The sequence below is a fragment of the Phyllobates terribilis genome, unplaced genomic scaffold (assembly GCF_046119375.1).
Source record: "Phyllobates terribilis strain yellow unplaced genomic scaffold, ASM4611937v1 Scaffold_9__5_contigs__length_417890890, whole genome shotgun sequence".
In the NCBI taxonomy this organism is placed as follows: Eukaryota; Metazoa; Chordata; class Amphibia; order Anura; family Dendrobatidae; genus Phyllobates; species Phyllobates terribilis.
In genome coordinates this window covers 390,136,797-390,155,464 of record NW_027362769.1, presented here as the reverse complement: position 1 = coordinate 390,155,464, position 18,668 = coordinate 390,136,797, and the positions used below count along the sequence as shown (strand labels likewise).

Sequence of the window (18,668 nt, the reverse complement as noted above, 5' to 3'; positions counted from 1 at the left end):
ACACAAACGTTCAAATCTCCCTTTTTGCCCCATTAAAAATAAAATGAATAATGAGAAAAACAATCAAAAATCCAGAATTACGTTTTTTTTGGTCTCCGCAACATTGTAATAAAATGCAATAAGAGGCGATCAAAACATCATATCTACCCCAAAATGGTATCAATAAAAATGTCAGCTCAGGCAAAAATATTAAGCCCTCAACGAGCCTCAGATCCCAAAAATGGAATCGTTATTGGTCTCGGAAGATGGCACCATAAGCAAAAAATTTTTTTCACAAATTTTGGAATTTATTTTCACCACTTAAATAAAACAAAACCTACACATATTTGGTATCTGCGAACTCGTACTGACCTGAGGAATCATAATAGCAGGTCAGTTTTAGTGTTTAGTGAATATGGTAAATAATAAATTATTTTGCAATTTCAACAAACTTGGATTTTTTCCCATTTTTCAATACACTATATGATAAAATTAATGGTGTCATTCAAAAGTACCACTCATCTCGCAAAAATCAAGCCCTCATATGACCATATTGATGGAACAATAAAAAAATTATGGCTCTTGGAAGAAAGAGAGAAAAAAAATGAAAAATCGACCAGGGTGAAGGGGTTAATAAATCATAAAAACCTCCAACATGTTGAATTCAGTCTGATCCATATATATTTTTATTTATAAGATCTTCCAATACTCTGTACTAAAGATCCACATTTTCTATGAAAGTCGCCCCAGAGAACGTTAATGACGTCTTCTAGGAATGTGACCAGAGTCCAAAACACTTTGTAAGGGATTGGGCCATATGGACCTCACGGAAAGATTTTGATTTACTCGGGACCCTCTCTATGCCCTAGGATGCAGGGCACCCAATAGATTCATATACAACGATGGACCCATATAGTGCAAGTTAAATTTTTGAGACAAGCACATGCAACCGACAGATCTGTCAGGTAGCCTGAACTGACGGGAGGTGTTTACCCTGCACTTCTGTCCTTTTAGCCTCTGGGTATATGACAGTAGGATTGTTCCCATGCTTATACAGCAGAGTTCTTGTAAATGGTGGTGAAGTGAAAGTGAAATGATTATTAAAAATAAGCTTGATTATGGTAAACTGGAAAACCCCAATGATGGGGAAATCAGGGGAAAGGATTTACGATGAGCCAAGGAATTCTTCCCTAATCTTGCTCTGGTCTGCGAAAAAAAAAAATCATTCTCCATTACTTTTCTGAACAGGGAGAGGACTTTTTTTTATTATCTCTTGAACTTCATATCCTCCATTTTACCAAAGTGAAGAGCTGCTAATTAGTGTTGAGCCACCCCCGTAGTGTTCGGGTTCGGTTCGTCGAACACTGGGATGTTCGAGGAACTGTTCGTCGAACACCTTAGAACACCGTCGAACACCGTTAAAACCAATGGCAGGCAAACAAAAACACATAGAAACACATAGAAAACACCTTCAAAGGTGTCCAAAAGCTGACAAACTGCTCAGAAGACGCTCTCTTTAAAAAAGCCGGCCGGCAAATTCAGCAGCGGCATACACCGGTACCCGACAATTTAGACAAGAAGGAATAGAGCATCACACATAGATTAGATAGATAGAAACATGCCAGTCACATATATAAGAAGTACTGTGATAGTGTTGGTTACTGCACTTGTCATTTAGTGTTAAAATAAAGGATTTATTAAAAAAAAAATTGGCGTGGGGTTCCCCGTAATTTTAGTCTCTAGCGGAGGTTAAGCAGACGGCTGGGGCAGATGTTTGAAGCCTGGGAAGGGGGTAATAACCATGGAGCTTCCCAGGCTACTAATATCAGCCCCCAGCTGAATACCTAGCCTTTACTAGCTATTAAAATGGGGGACCCCCCCCAAAAAAAATGACGTGGGGTCCCCCCTATTTTAATAGCTAGCAAAGGCTAGGCAGATAGCTGGGGGCTGATATTAATAGCCCAGGAAGGGTACCATGAATATTGGCCCCCTCCCAGGCTAGAAACACCAGCCGTCAGCCGCCCCAGAAATGGTGCATCCATAGGATGCACCAATTCTGGCACTTAGCCTCGCTCTTCCCACTGCCCTGTAGCGGTGGCAGTGGGGTAATAGGGCAGGGGTTGATGTCAGCTTATAATGCCAGCTGACATCAAGCCCAGGATAGTAATTGAGAGGCGTCTATAAGACACCCCCATTACTAACCCCATAGTCAAAGTTAAAAAAAACACAAACACCCAGAATAAAGTCCTTTAATTGAAATAAACACACAATTCTTTATTGTTCTAAATTAAACCATACTTACCATCATGCCCATTCCAGCTGAAGCCAACGATCTCCTGCAATAAAAGAAAAATAATAAAGCAACCTCATCCTTACCTTTCCATAGTTCCCACGACAGCTTCAGCTCTGCTACATCGAGATGACAGGCTGGACTGCAGCAGAACGCTGCCATCCAGCCTGTCATCCCGTAGACACTGGGAAGCGTAGGCATGCTTGCGCTCCTCAGTGTCTGGCTGTGACGGCATCCAGATGAGCCGAGGTCATGTCCATTGAACTCAGCTCACCTCATGCACATCACTGACAGCGTGGGAGAATTCTCACGCTGAAGCGCTGAGTGCAGGAGAATTTTCCCACGCTGTCAGTGACGTGCATGAGGTGAGCCGAGTTCATTGGACATGAACTCGGCTCATCTGGATGCCGTAACAGCGAGACCCTGAGGAGTGCAAGCATGCCTGCGCTTCTCAGTGTCTGCGGGATGACAGGCTGGATGGCAGCTTTCTGCTGCGGTCCAGCCTGTCATCTCGATGTAGCAGAGCTGAAGCTGTCGTGGGAACCATGGAAAGGTAAGGATGAGGTTGCTTAATTATTTTTCTTTTATTGCAGGAGATCGTTGGCTTCAGCTGGAATGGGCGTGATGGTAAGTATGGTTTAATTTAGAACAATAAAGAATTGTGTGTTTATTTCAATTAAAGGACTTTATTCTGGGTGTTGTGTTTTTTTTTAAATTCTTTACTAGAAATTCATGGCGGTCATGTCTAATATTGGCGTGACCCCATGAATTTCGGGCTTAGGGCCAGCTGATAATACCAAGCTGGCCCTAACCCCTTTATTACTCAGTGAGCCACCGCACCAGGGCCCTGGATGAGTTGGGTACAGCGCCAGAAGATGGCGCTTCTATGAACGCGCCATTTTCCGGGGTGGCTGCGGACTGCAATTTGCAGCGGGGGGGTCCAGAAAGCTTGGGCCTCCCTGCGCTGCAGATTCCAGCCCCCAGCTGCCTAGTTGTACCTGGCTGGACACAAAAATAGGGCGAAGCCCCATGTATTTTTTTTTAAATTATTTCATGAAATTCATGAAATAATTAAAAAAAAATTGACGTGGGGCTTCGCACTATATTTGTGTCCAGCCAGGTCCAGCAGGCAGGAACTGGCTGCCCCCAACCACCAGCTGCCTATTTGTACCTGGCCGGACACAACAATATAGGGAAGCCCTTTTTTTCTTAATTATTTCATGAATTTAATGAAATAATTAAAAAAAAAAATACATGGGGCTTCGCCCTATTTTTGTGTCCAGCCAGGTACAACTAGGCAGCTGGGGGCTGGAATCTGCAGCGCAGGGAGGCCCAAGCTTTCTGGACCCCCCCGCTGCAAATTGCAGTCCGCAGCCACCCCGGAAAATGGCGCGTTCATAGAAGCGCCATCTTCTGGCGCTGTACCCAACTCATCCAGGGCCCTGGTGCGGTGGCTCACTGGGTAATAAAGGGGTTAGGGCCAGCTTGGCATTATCAGCTGGCCCTAAGCCCGAAATTCATGGGGTCACGCCAATATTAGACATGACCGCCATGAATTTCTAGTAAAGTATTTAAAAAAAACACAACACCCAGAATAAAGTCCTTTAATTGAAATAAACACACAATTCTTTATTGTTCTAAATTAAACTATACTTACCATCACGCCCATTCCAGCTGAAGCCAACGATCTCCTGCAATAAAAGAAAAATAATAAAGCAACCTCATCCTTACCTTTCCATGGTTCCCACGACAGCTTCAGCTCTGCTACATCGAGATGACAGGCCGGACCGAAGCAGAAAGCTGCCATCCAGCCTGTCATCCCGCAGACACTGAGAAGCGCAGGCTTGCTTGCGCTCCTCAGTGTCTGGCTGTGACGGCATCCAGATGAGCCGAGTTCATGTCCAATGAACTCAGCTCACCTCATGCACGTCACTGACAGCGTGGGAAAATTCTCCTGCACTCAGCGCTTCAGCGTGAGAATTCTCCCATGCTGTCAGTGACGTGCATGAGGTGAGCTCATGTCCAATGAACTCAGCTCACCTCATGCACGTCACTGACAGCGTGGGAAAATTCTCCTGCACTCAGCGCTTCAGCGTGAGAATTCTCCCATGCTGTCAGTGACGTGCATGAGGTGAGCTCATGTCCAATGAACTCAGCTCACCTCATGCACGTCACTGACAGCGTGGGAAAATTCTCCTGCACTCAGCGCTTCAGCGTGAGAATTCTCCCATGCTGTCAGTGACGTGCATGAGGTGAGCTCATGTCCAATGAACTCAGCTCACTTCATGCACGTCACTGACAGCGTGGGAAAATTCTCCTGCACTCAGCGCTTCAGCGTGAGAATTCTCCCATGCTGTCAGTGACGTGCATGAGGTGAGTTAATGTCCAATGATCTCAGCTCACCTCATGCACGTCACTGACAGCGTGGGAGAATTCTCACGCTGAAGCGCTGAGTGCAGGAGAATTTTCCCACGCTGTCAGTGACGTGCCTGAGGTGAGCCGAGTTCATTGGACATGAACTCGGCTCATCTTTATGCCGTCACAGCGAGACACTGAGGAGCGCAAGCATGCCTGCGCTTCTCAATGTGTGCGGCATGGCAAGCTGGATGGCAGTGTTCTGCTGCGATCCAGCCTGTTATGTGAATGTAGCAGAGCTGAAGCTGTCGTGGGAACCATGGAAAGGTAAGGATGATGTTGCTTTATTATTTTACTTTTATTGCAGGAGATCGTTGGCTTCAGCTGGAATGGGCGTGATGGTAAGTATGGTTTAATTTAGAACAATAAAGAATTGTGTGTTTATTTCAATTAAAGGACTTTATTCTGGGTGTTTGTGTTTTTTTTTAACTTTGACTATGGGGTTAGTAATGGGTGTGTCTTATAGACGCCTCTCCATTACTATCCTGGGCTTGATGTCAGCTGGCATTATAAGCTGACATCAACCCCAGCCCTATTACCCCACTGCCACCGCTACAGGGCAGTGGGAAGAGCGAGGCTAAGTGCCAGAATTGGTGCATCCTATGGATGCACCATTTCTGGGGCGGCTGACGGCTGGTGTTTCTAGCCTGGGAGGGGGCCAATATTCATGGCTCCCTTCCTGGGCTATTAATATCAGCCCCCAGCTGTCTGCCTAGCCTTTGCTAGCTATTAAATTAGGGGGGACCCCACGTCATTTTTTTTGGGGTGTCCCCCATTTTAATAGCTAGTAAAGGCTATGTATTCAGCTGGGGGCTGATATTAGTAGCCTGGGAATCTCCGTGGGTATTACCCCCTTCCCAGGCTTCAAACATCTGCCCCAACCATCTGCTTAACCTCCGCTAGAGACTAAAATTGCGGGGAACCCCACGCTAATTTTTTTAAAAATAAATCCTTTATTTTAACACTAAATGACAAGTACAGTAATCAATACTGTCACTGTACTTCATATATATGCGACTGACATGTTTCTATCTATCAAATCTATGTGTGATTCTCTATTCCTTCTATTCTAAATTGTCGGGTACCGCTGCTGAAATGCCGGCCGGCTTTTTTAAAGAGACGGTGCATGAAAACACTGTTATTTTTTTAAATAAATCCTTTACACTAAATGACAAGTACAGTAAGCAACACTGTCACTGTACTTCATATATATGTGACTGACATGTTTCTATCTATCTAATGTATGTGTGATTCTCTATTCTTTCTGTTCTAAATTGTCGGGTACCGGTGTACGCCGCTGCTGAATTGCCGGCTTTTCATGTTTCACTGTGAGCACTGTTCCCATCGATTTGGGTAATCACTGTAATGCCACAACCACCATGGCTGTGGCATTACAGTGAGTGGCAGACAATCCCTGCATGATTGGTGCTCTAAATAGCGCCAGACATGCAGGACACGCTTTTGGTGCACGAACAGTTATCGAACATAACCTCGAACAGCCGAATTTTTTGCAAATCGTTCGGGTTCGTCGAACAACTCGAACACCGCCCAAAACAGCTCGAATTTGAGATTGGCGAACAGTTCTAGTCGAACACCGCTCATCTCTACTGCTAATAACTAAGCTGTCCAGCTATCGAGTGCAAAACTGTCCATTGCTGATGTTTCCTTACATATCTGCTGATCTTGGCATTCCCACATATTAAAGTTATTATCTTTGCACTTGGCGTGAGCTGAGGTCTCGATAAACACAAAGCTGCTAATTGCCTATTGTAAGGGACTGAAGTAAAATGGACTGCGATGCCAGCGGAAAGATGATGAGGAGTCAGGTATCCCAGAATGCGGTTTATTGGTCAGCATTCTTGGATTCCTGACTTCTTGCAGTTTTAACCCATTTTATTCCAGTCCTTGATGTTTCCAGAAGCATGGGTCTGCATCAACCTAAACCTTCTTAGCGGTTGTGAGCACAGACATAACCCGACCAGTTGAGCACCATTGCCCACATTCTTCTAATTATTTATCCAGATGAAACCCTATTGCACTTATTGTCCTTCCAGCTTCATACTCTGTTGCCCATTGTCGGTTCCTCATGTATACAAGCTTATAGTTTACTGTCAAATGATTGTTCAGTTGTACTCTGTAACAGGGTCTAAGACGGAGTAGGTACAGACAGCAGGCCGATGAACAATCCAACAACCTTTATTGAGAGTGGGAGAATATAACACCAAATGTAGCTGTAGTTCCTTAGGGTCAGTATCACAGAAAGGGACAAATCCGGGGGCACCACCCAGTAATCCAGCGCCAGGTACAATGCAACAATAGTCTCAGACTAAGTCTTCAAATCCAGCAGGGTGGCAAGACATCACGTGGCAACAGATCTCCAATGTCCAATAGTCCAACAGATCTCCAATAGTCCATATGTAGCGCCCCGAGGGTTCAGCCTCTACAGGGGTATTGCACCTCTGCCAGAGGTGTGATATTCCACTCCCGGGTAAGGATGGAGTATGGACCAGGACTCAGTTAGCTGCATGCATCACACACACCCCATTTCCGAGGGACAGTTCAACGGTGCTCCCACAGAAGTGCAGGCACGACCGACTATGTCCCTGGCTGGAGTGGGGAGGGGGGAGGAATACTCAGTGATGTAGGAGCAGATAGGGGTTGGTTTCTGAGCGTAGATAGGCTCATACACTAGGGAAGGATATATAAGATGGGCACCATCTTAGTTCTGTGTGCAGAAAGAGGAGAAGTCAGTTCAGTCAGAGAAGAAGCAGAGTGGAGATGTGACAAGGAGCTGTGGCTCAGCCTCGGCCCAGCTCCATGAGACAGGCCTAGAGTGAAGGCCGGAGTAGAAGAAAGGAACAGAAAGGAACAGCAAGGAACAGAAACAGAAAGAGAAGTATCCACCGTGTGGAAGGGCTCGGAAACAAGAAGGTGGAAGGGACCCTAAGAACCCATGAGAATACAGGGTGAAGGGTCAGGCAGATTAAGGGTACCGGATCCCAAGTTGGTGGAGGAGAAACAACCCTCAGCCAAAGACCGGAGGTCGAGATCATTTATTAGTGCGACACCTCATCAAACCTGCTAGGAAGGCACCATATAGGACAGCGGGGAACGGGATCCACGTTTACCCGCACAAGTTCGCGGCAGCTGGACAAAAGTGGGTCACTGGTGAGGCAGGCCAGAGACAGGATAGAAGGGGGTCCTGGGCCATGCTCCTGAACTGCCTGGGGGTTGACCGAGCCCCTCACCTGGTGGACACCGCACGGCTTGGGTGGTCACTACCTGTACAGAAGTGACCCGGAGCATCTGAACTGTGAGTAAAAGGCATTGGACTGCAGTACGTTGGCTGTGTACTTTCTCACTCCTCCAGCCCTGGGGTTACACTCTTCCCGTGGGGAGTTATCCAATCTCAGCTGCACACACCATCAACCTCAGGGGATTACCTTGCAGTGGCGGTTCATAATAACCGCAATCCACGGGTGGCGTAGTCGGACAATATGAACAGCACATAGCAGACTACCATCGGTCTGACCACCCTGAGCCACGGAACCGGGTTGCCACTACTACCCCCATCGTTCCCCGATTGCCCGGCTCCGAGTGCCCCGCGGTCCAGGGGGCTAGTCACATGCACAGCACTAGGATCTGGCCTCAGCACAGGTCCTCCTAGCCCTTCACACAGCACAACATCAACTAACTCAAAAAAGCATGTGTCTCATTTTTTTCCTCTTGGGATCAGCCCCCAGGTTGGGCTGAGATACAAACACCTCACCCCCACTTAAACATGTACTTCAGGTAACTCGAAGAATGAGGAATCTTCTAGAACTCCAGTCTCCAGCTGGTCTGCAGACTTGTGTATTTAAGGGAAGCCCCATACAAAGAGGAACAAAAAACACACAGGCCCACACCAGATGCAGGACAGAAAATGCTCGTATAGGCCAGAGTCCAGTATGGTCCATGAAAACAGGCTGGGGGGATGGAAACTCTGTTACAACCCCTTCCCCTTTCAATTTGTGTACAGACTAGTGACCTCAACAGGCCGCTTGTCAAGTACATGTAGACATGGAAGCCAGGACTCATGGCTCCTCCTGTCTGGACAATCCATCAGCATTTTGGTGTTGGTTCTCTTTTGGATATCATACGATAAAGTTACAGGGCTGAAGGTCCTGGCTCCATTTCGCAACCTCTGACTTAAACGCTGATTCCTGCAACCACAAACTGTAGATTTCCCACATCATTTCCTAGGACAATATCTGCAGGCAGGCCACTCATCACCTCAACCACACATTGCTTGACCCAAAAGCCAAAGTCCAGTTCTACATTTGCTTTTGGGATATTCCTTCATTGGCCTCAAGCTAATTCAATGGTAATCCCAGGTCCTTGGTGTATTGCCTCTGGGCGGACCACTCTGGGATCAGCTATGGTGAGAAATGCCCCAGAGTCACAAAACCCAAGAACTCTCCGACTGTCCAGCATGACCTCTTGTAAATGCTTTCTTTTATTATTAGAGGAACTCGTGACTGTTGCCCGCACCCCATAAACCCCTAATGGTCAAAAATGGGTGTCTGAGTTATTAGGCAAGTCAACTTGGAGGGGTGACACCTCTTCCTCCATAATATTAGGCTTTAAAAAATGTATAGGCCGATTTGGTGTAGGGTAATTCCTCAATTGACCATGAGGGCAGGTATCTTGCAGATGCCCAGGCTACCCACATTGGTAACATCTGCGCTGTGTCACACTCCTTCCCATTTGCATTCTGGGGAAGGAGGCAAGGGAACCTGGAGGCTGATATTCCTGTGAAGGTACATAAGGTGGTTGTTGGGGTTGAGAACGATTCCTCCACTTAGTAACTGGGCATGTGGCCTGCAGATGCCTGGGATGCCCACCACCATAATACCTGCGCTCTACTACATTCTCTTCTTGTCGCATTCCAGAGGATGAAGTAGGAGTAGCTGGAAGGTGATTCACATGGGTATCAACATGAGGTGGTGGTCTAGTTGGACAGCAAACCTTGGGGACTGAAGTGTTGGAAGTTTTTTCTCCATCCACCAGAAGCTTTTTCCACTGAGGCTTGATGGTGAGAACCTCATCAGCTAAAGCGGCAGCTTGTTCTACTGTCACTGGTTTTCTTTCACTCACCCATTCCCTGATCTCAGCGGGGCATTTGACAAAGAACTGTTCTTTTAGAATAACCTGGAGAATGGTCTCCCAAGTTAAGGCACCCTCTCCTTCTAGCCAGCGATGACACGCCTGTTTGATCCTATGGGCGTACATTTTAAAAGAGCCTTCCCCATTACAGGCTAAAGAGCGGAACTGAGTCCTGTAAGTGTCTGGAGTTACCGCATAATGTTCCAGGATAGTGTCCTTAATATCCTCATATTCACAGATCCACCGATGGTCCATAGGTCTATACGCTTCCGCAGCTCCACCCTCTAAGAGCACCACCAGATGTCTGACCCACTCCATTTCTGGAATGTCCATTAACTGACATTGGTGCTCAAAGTCTTGGAAAAATCCCTGAATGTCCTCGGAAGCCTCATTAAATGGCTTAAAGTCCTTACGGGATACTCTTGGAGTTTGCCTCATGGTGGGTGTGGTGGTTAATGTCTGCCTGGGATTTCTACCAGCTTCCACAGTGAGCTGCCTTTCATGGGCTCTTCGAATGGCCTCCTGTTTATCTTCTATGGTGGCTTCACCCCCAAGCAATGCAATCTCCTCCTCATACCACACAACCCACTGACTTTTCCGGACATTTACCTTAAGATCCTGTCTTTCCTCCAATTCATCTGTGAATCCATCTTCAGTGCCATCTTGAAGGCTGGCTCCTTCAAAAGCCTCAATTAGTTGCTCTTTGGACAGTCCTTTGTAACTGACCTCTAATTCACGGGCCTTTGTTTTTAGATTCCCCACAGTCCAATTACTGTATCCTGAGGTTCTGGCTCCATTCGTTGCTGGGCCGCTGTTATCCATTCCCTCTGCTCTGCTCTGATCCCACCGCTGTCACCAGTTTGTGACAGGGTGTGAGATGAAGCAGGCACAGACAGCAGGCCGATGAACAATCCAACAACCTTTATTGAGACTGGGAGAATATAACACCAAATGTAGCTGTAGTTCCTTAGCGTACTTCAGGTAACTCGAAGAATGAGGAATCTTATAGAACTCCTGTCTCCAGCCGGTCTGCAGACTTGTGTATTTAAGGGAAGCTCGATGCAGAGAGGAACAAAGACACACAGGCCCCCACCAGATGCAGAACAGAAAATGCTAGTATAGGCCTGAGTCCAGTATGGTCCATGAAAACAGGCTGGGGGGGGGGGGGACACTTTATTACATATGTTACACGCACGCCACTAGGTTCAGATAGGGGCAAGACAGGTTACATGAATTCTTTGGAATCCTGGGGGAATCTTTACTCAGGGCGACCATAGACCATGTGCTGCAGCTTCTCTCAGGCACACAGGGGTATTGACCTTCAGGCACAGACACGTAGGTTGTTTCACTTGCTGACCATACACACTTGACAAGAGTCCTTATAAACAGTAGAACAGTAGCATTTAATAAAAAGCCGCACAGCCAGTGCAAGTTAAGTCTTATGAGCAACAGGCTTCAGTCACAAACAGTACAGTTTCCTTAGCAGCACAGCAGTTCACAGTCTTCCCATTAGTAAAGGACTGCACAGTTCTAATGCAAAGGCACATTAATGATTACAGCATTCTTTACAGCACAGTGAGATGGAGGAGGGGGCAGGGTTTGCGGAGGGAGACACCTCTGTGACACCATGTGACACCATTTCTTCCAGTCCTTATCTTTCTGCTTGACAATACTCTGCACTGCTAGTTCAGGAACTCTACCTGACCTGTGCTTAGCTTCACTCCTGGCTTGAATCCTTTTCACTTGCAGGGGCGCTTCTGTCAGATGCAGAACACACACACCACCAGCCAGACAGTAAACAACTTCCCCACAACCCCCCTGGGGCTCTGCTAAAACACTCCCCTTCTCCTTTGACTGTGTTAACCCCTCTAGTTGCTGGATGCTTCTGGAGCACAACACTTCCTGTCTCCTGTGCTTGTGTTACTTCTAATAGTTGCTGAATGCTTTTAAAGCAACCGCACTACTTCTGTATGTCACACTCTGCAACAGCACTACTTCTGCATGTCACACATACTCATTTACCTGAACTGACTTGTGGCATGGAAAGACGAAACTGCACGCTGGGCAGCAAGGATGATGGGATCTGGCAAAAATAATGTACATGTTGGAATATTGGCTGCTTATGATCATATTGTACAAAGCAGCCAGTCAGCTCCTCACGGATAGGTACGGTAATTTTTCTGTATACGTCGGGAGTTGGTCTGAACTTTGGTACATTGATAGCTACTGTATAACACGTGATTTCCAAAAAGATAAAGTTTTGTAGATACCAAGTCAAGGAAATGTCTTCCAGCTGTTGTGTGCTTACTTTTATAAGGCACTGCAAGGCCGGCCACACACATTAGATGGATGTCAGCCAAAAGATTGTTCAGCCAACACCCGTCTCAGCAGACTTTCCCTTACATAGGATGACTTAGTCGGCTGAGTGCTCCTATGTTCTCTATGAGGAAGCTGCTGACTCCCATGTCGACCGGCGGCTTATCTCAGGGAGAACAATCCGAAATCAGACATGCGGAATTGACATCTATCTCGACGATCATTTGGCCGGTGTCTTCATACATACATCTTTGTCCATATTGGTGGTTTCGACCAACATATTTCCAATGTGTATGGCCAGCTTAAGTCATGTGGGGAAGGGCAATGTGCAGTGTTAAACAACAGGCAAACCAGTGTTCAGTTTTTATTAGATGTTTCAGTGTCCATAGGCTGCGATTTTTCTCGGCAGCAGTGGTCCTGTTTACAACAACAACAATGATCTCTTTGTGCAAACCAAAATGAATGAAAATATGTATAAGTCACCCATTCAAAAAACACACGTGACATGCAGCATGATCAGGAAAGTACATATGTGATGAACACGCAAAGTTTTTCTGCAGTGGATTTTTTCTACAAGTTTGCATCAATTTCACTGCAAAATCTTCACATATCACATATGAATTTTGCAGAGGATTGTGTACTTGATTAATCATGGATTTCAGCTTACGCTGCACAATGAAGGCTGAAGGAAGAGGACTAGAACTCTAGCACCACCTACTGGAAGCAGTGATCCTAACAGTCAATATGGGCCCTTTAAGGAGCTTTGCCAAATGACTGAGAATAAAAGCCAAACCAGAAACTCAATTAGCAGACACTGTGTTTTGGGGAAGTCCCCCTCATCAGTGCAAAATGTGAGATCTAGTTTGACTATGTTAGAGGCTTCTGACCGGGATCCAAGGGGTAACGTTTCTCACTGTGGAGAGTGACACTAGAGTTCTAGTCCTCTTCCGATCTGAAGAGGCAATTTGCATATTTCATTTCCCAGAGAAGCATGCATGGCTTAAAATCCTCCTCACATTGGCATGCTAGGCTTGGCTTGTCACTCTCCACAAGAAGAAAAGTGACCCCTTGGATCCCGGTAAGAAGCCTCTCACCTAGCCAAACTTGATCTCACACTTTTCACTGATGAGGGGCACAACCCTGAAACACTGTGTCTGCAAATTGAGATTCTGGTTTGGCTTTTATCCTAAGTCATAGAGCAAGACTCGTTAAAGAGTTGATATTGACTTTTAGAATTGCTGCTGCCAATAGGTGGTGCTAGAGTACATGTCCTCTTCCTCTCTGAAGAGGCAATTTGCATATTTAATTTCCCAGAGGAACATTGCAAGGTTTAAAAGCCTCCTCACATTGGCATGCCAGTCTTGGCTTGTCACTCTCCACAAGGAGAAACATTACCCCTTGGATCCAGTGATCTCGCCAATTCCTCTTATTTCTTTCTCCCAAGTAAAAATATAAAAAAAAAAACTGGAGAAGGCAAAGACCAAGGATTAACAGTATGGAATCCAGTTGACTTCTGCACAGCAATTCCAATTATTTTTTTTAGTCCTTTTTAACCCCTCAGCATCACAGCCAGTTTTGGCCTATATGACGGGTCATTTTTTTTTCACTTCTCTAATGTAGTGTTCCTGAAGCCATAACCGTTTTTTTTGTCAACATATGAGGCCTTGTTTTTTTTTAGGATGAGTTGATTTTCTCAATTGTAAAATTTGGGGGTTCATGGCATTTATTAATAAACTTTTAATTTTTTTGGGGAAAGAATATAAATAAATCACCAATTCTGCCTTTGTCTTTTGCTTTAAATTGTTTTTTGTTGCCGTGCTGCAACATAGAGTGCTTACTTTATTCTGTGAGGCAGTACACATAATGGCGATACTAAATTTTTATAGAATTGTATTATTTTTTTTTAATTACTTTTATACAATACACTCTTTAAAAATCAATCATTTGTTCTGGGGTTGCCATATTCTGAGGGTCATAAGTCTCACAATTTTCGATCAGCGGAGGTGTATTGGGGCTTGTTTTTTCCAGGACAAGCTGTAGTTTTCATTAGTGCCATTTTATGGAACATGTGACTTTTTGATCAATTGTTATTAACTCTCGGAGTCAAAAAGAACAAAAAAACAGCAATTCTATTTGGAATTGATCTTTCAGTTTGATTGACATGTTATGTTTTTTCCGCGGTTCCATATGATCACAGTAATAACAACTTTTTCTATGTTTTGCTACTTTTGTTTGTCGCCATATTCTGACACCCATAACTAGATTTAATATTTTCCATAAATGGAGCTGTCTGAAGGGGGGGACTATTATTTTTAAGGGACAAGTTGTAGTTTTTACTGGTACCACTTTTTGGTTCATATAACTTTTTAATTACTACTTAATTTTTTTTTTTTATTGTAGGAAACATGAACATGAATTGTTTTTAAATTTTATTTTTCTCATTTAAAGCTTATTTTTTACAGGGTTCACCACAGAGTGTATTTGATGTATCAATGTTTTTCTGTTGGTCGATATGATTATGTTGATACCCAATTTATAACATTTTTTTTTTTACTACTTTTTCACAACAAATATCCCTTTTTTTCGGTTGTCATATTATGTAACAACAAACAAACTGCAATTTTTATTGGAACCATTCTGTAATACACATACAACTTTTATCACATTTTTTTTTAAGCCAAGATGACTAAAAAATGGCAATTCTAGCATAGCTTTTCATATTGTCTTTTACCTCATTGACCACATGTGATGAAAATTGATAGAATTTTATAGTATGGGTTGTTGGGAATGCTGTGATACTAAATATGTGACTTTTTACAGGTGGGAGGGGTAGTTGTCCTTTTTTGTTTACAAATAAAATTAGTATTTAACGATAAAAAATGTTTTCATTAAGTTATTATTATTTTTTAATAACAAACTTTTTTTCTTTTTACGGCGTTTACTGGTCCCATAAGGGGACTTGGACCTGCAATCCTTTCATCACATTGATAATACACCATAGTACCTATGTACTACAGTGCTATATCTCCATTGTCAATCTATAAAAGCAAATCAGGCTCCTGCATCTAGTGAGATCTGTGTAATGATGTTCTGTCAGTAGTGGCAGCTCTAAAATGGCTATCACGGACAGGCTTAGGGTGAGCCACGCCACTTACCAGATCCCACAGGTTACTCTGTACTCCACCCTTTATCTCCTGTACAGGAAACTGTACTTAAACAGGGATCCCCGGGCTGGGGTCATGGAATAAGCGCCTGTACGGTGGTTCAAGCTAGCAGGAATGGTCAGGTTGCTGGGTCAAAACGAAGAGGGCCGCAAATGTGCAAAATTGTCAGGCAGAAGAAATGTCACTAAACAAGCCATGGTCAAAACAGAAATACTATGCAAGAGCAGAAACCACAGGCCCTAACCAGAGGAGCACAAGACTATATATGGCAGTTTCAAGCAGCTTAAGTAGGGTGTGGTGCTCTCCAATTGGCTGGAGCAGGTAGCTGATAACTCCAGCTGTACAGCACACACACCCATACTGCCAGACTGGACAGCACTACAGGCAGGGCCGGCTCCAGGTTTTCATGGGCCCCGGGCGAAAGAGTCTCAGTGGGCCCTTTAACACATACCACCATTCATGATGCACAGATATGGCAGAGAAATATAGGTATACAACACAGGGCCCAGCCTGTCCCCTCATCCTTCACTTATACAGACATGTACATATATAAGTATGCAGACATGCACACACGCACAGTACCCAGACATGCACACACGGTAAGCAGACATGCACACACACACGATACGCAGACATGCACACACAGTATGCAGACATACACACACGATGCGCAGACATGCACACACACACGGTACACAGAAATACACATACGATACGCAGACATACACACACCGTATGCAGACATGCACACACACACGCTATGCAGACATATTCACACACATGGTACGCAGACATGCACATACACACAGGATGCTGACATGCACACACACACAGAACGCAGATATGCGCACACACAGTTTACCTTGCTCTGCACACACAGTACGCAGACATTCACACACACACACACACAGATACATTAGAAATATTTTTAATATGGGGACTGGGGAAGCTTGCAACAAGCCTCATTCACCTGCCCCCGGCCTGTCTCCCATCCAGCCCCTCTGGCATGTGGCTGTGCAGGGCCGCCGCCGCCGTGTGTTTGATGGCCATCACTTTCACAGTCACAGACATAAGGGGGGCCCACTCGCCGTCGGGGCCCGGGCCGCTCCCCGAGTATCTGTGCAGGACCGCTGGTTCTGTTTGATCCATCACTTTACCAGACATGGCCGCGCGCAGTGCACTGTGTGGATGTGTCTGCTAGTAATGACGTGGCAGGGGCGACACACAAGCAAAATTAAAGGCGCCGTGCCGACCCTGCATTATCATTACTAGCAGACACAGCGCGCGGCCATGTCTGGTAAAGTGACATATCAAACAGTGACAGCAGTCCTGCACAAAATTCTGGGGGAGGGGCCCAGGCCCCGACGGCGAGTGGGCCCCTCTGATGGTCCAGGGCCCTGGCACTTGCCCTGACTACAGGTCCCAACCACTCTAACCTTAGTGGCTGAACAGAGCCTGTGCCATCCAGAGCTTCTGGGTCTTACTTCTCCTCTATCACCAGCGCGGCCCGCAGAGTGAATATGCTGGCGCCTGGTGTCAGAAGCAGAGGTCCTGGTGGAGATGTGACAATATAATTGGCTGAGGGACATGGCAGCCAAAGTGTGATGCTGAGTCACTTCTCACGGCCATGCCGTAAGACAGGATAGTCAAGGACTCCGAGGTCAAAAGCCAGGAGGATAGGTCATAAACAGAGGGAAGAGACAAAGGCGAAGTCAGGTAATAGTCCGAGGTCGGAATACCAGGAGGATAGCGGATCAGAGCAGAAGGGGTCAGAACGAGGTCCAAAGTCAGGTAATGAAAGATCTACAAACAGACCACAAGGCATGGAGAGACAAACCACACAGTAGCTGAATGTACGTCTGACCGAGGTCTGGGAGTAACAGCCCAAGTAAGTAGCCTGGCAATCACATGGGACAATGAACACATGGAGACAGCCAGCACCTCTCAGTCTGAGAATGGACGACCGAGCTGTCATTCAACACACTGACAGCTCAGCATGCCCCTACACCAGACTGGACAACAAAGTACAAACTATAGTATTTATTAGAAATACACAGGAATAATAAATCCTTTGGACTTTTTGGCTGTTCACATGATTGATGTTCCTGAATATTTACTCATTAACATCTCTCTACAGTTGCAGGACTAGAAGTCTTTGCTCCATCTCCTCAGCGGGGACTTAATGGATCCACCGTGGTTCTGCCGTGCAACTTCTCTATCAGTAAATTGCCTCTTGATCCTAAATACCTGGCGATATTATGGAGTTTTAAGGGAAAGCAGATTCTGGTGTATGATAATAAAGGTATAAAAATGGACCCGAGGGTGACATTCGACGTAGAGGCAACAAAAGATGGAAATGCTTCGCTCACACTGGCCAATGTGACTCTCTCTGATGGCGGCTCCTATTCATGCCTGGTGGTTTACAGTCCAGACCGGATAGAGAAGGACATCGTATTAGAGGTACAAGGTACAGTAATAAGGAACTGCATGGAGGATAACCCCTCCTGTAAGACACTTTTAGGGTATGTGAACAGCAGCAAAAAAACAGAGTGTTGGGAGAAAAAACTCTGCGTAAAATACTCTTTTGGTGGGTTTTTACTTGTGTTTTTCCCAGAATTATATGTATTTGTATTACTACACTAGCTATATTACTATTATTATGTATTATTATATGTATTTGTATTACTATACTAGCTATATTACTATTGCCATATGTATTTGAGCTAATCCATTACTATTTTTTACATATACCCTGAGGCCACTGAACATATTTGGGACTTTTTTTAGTTTTGTACAAGATATGAGTGATTAAAAATATATATTTGGGTGCGGTGATTGTTCTTTAGCGATGTCTTTTTTAAATATATTGTGCATGCAGTTAAAAGCTATGCTAGTAGTTCATTAATGACATATGCCGTATATAGCTGATAATTTTTTATATATCTTTTTGGCAATCTTTTTTTTCTTTTCCCATATTGTGATCTATATTCAAAATAACTTAGAAATATTACAGTATTCACTCTGGCTACTAGGCCAAAATTATGCTGCCATCAGAGAATAAATTAGTAAATGCAAACCAAGAGAAACACATAGAAATATGACATATAAAAAACTGTAATAAATATTATGCATTTATATCACTAGAATGGAAAATATGTCATAAAATCGGCTATGTGGCATAATGGCGCCAAGCTAGACAATCAGTACAATAAATGAGCAACAAACCAAACAAAAAAACTAACCAGACAGTCTAGAATCAAAAAGTAGGTATCAAAATATATACAGTGGGTACAGAAAGTATTCCGACCCCTTTAAATTTTTCACTCTTCGTTTCATTGCAGCCATTTGGTAAATTCAAA

At 44.8% G+C, this 18,668-nt stretch overlaps 1 protein-coding gene across 3 annotated transcripts in view; it reads left to right on the top strand.

Moving 5' to 3' along the window:
* The window catches only part of LOC141162502 (uncharacterized), a 104,607-nt gene that overhangs the window by 1,367 nt on the left and 84,572 nt on the right, over positions 1-18,668 (top strand). For 2 of the 3 annotated variants that reach the window (XM_073648672.1, XM_073648673.1), the window contains exon 2: positions 17,447-17,776. In XM_073648672.1, coding sequence (XP_073504773.1) covers positions 17,447-17,776 — 330 coding nt within the window. Of the gene's footprint in view, positions 1-17,446; positions 17,777-18,668 lie in introns of those variants that run through there. The other variant, XM_073648674.1, reaches the window with a different exon arrangement.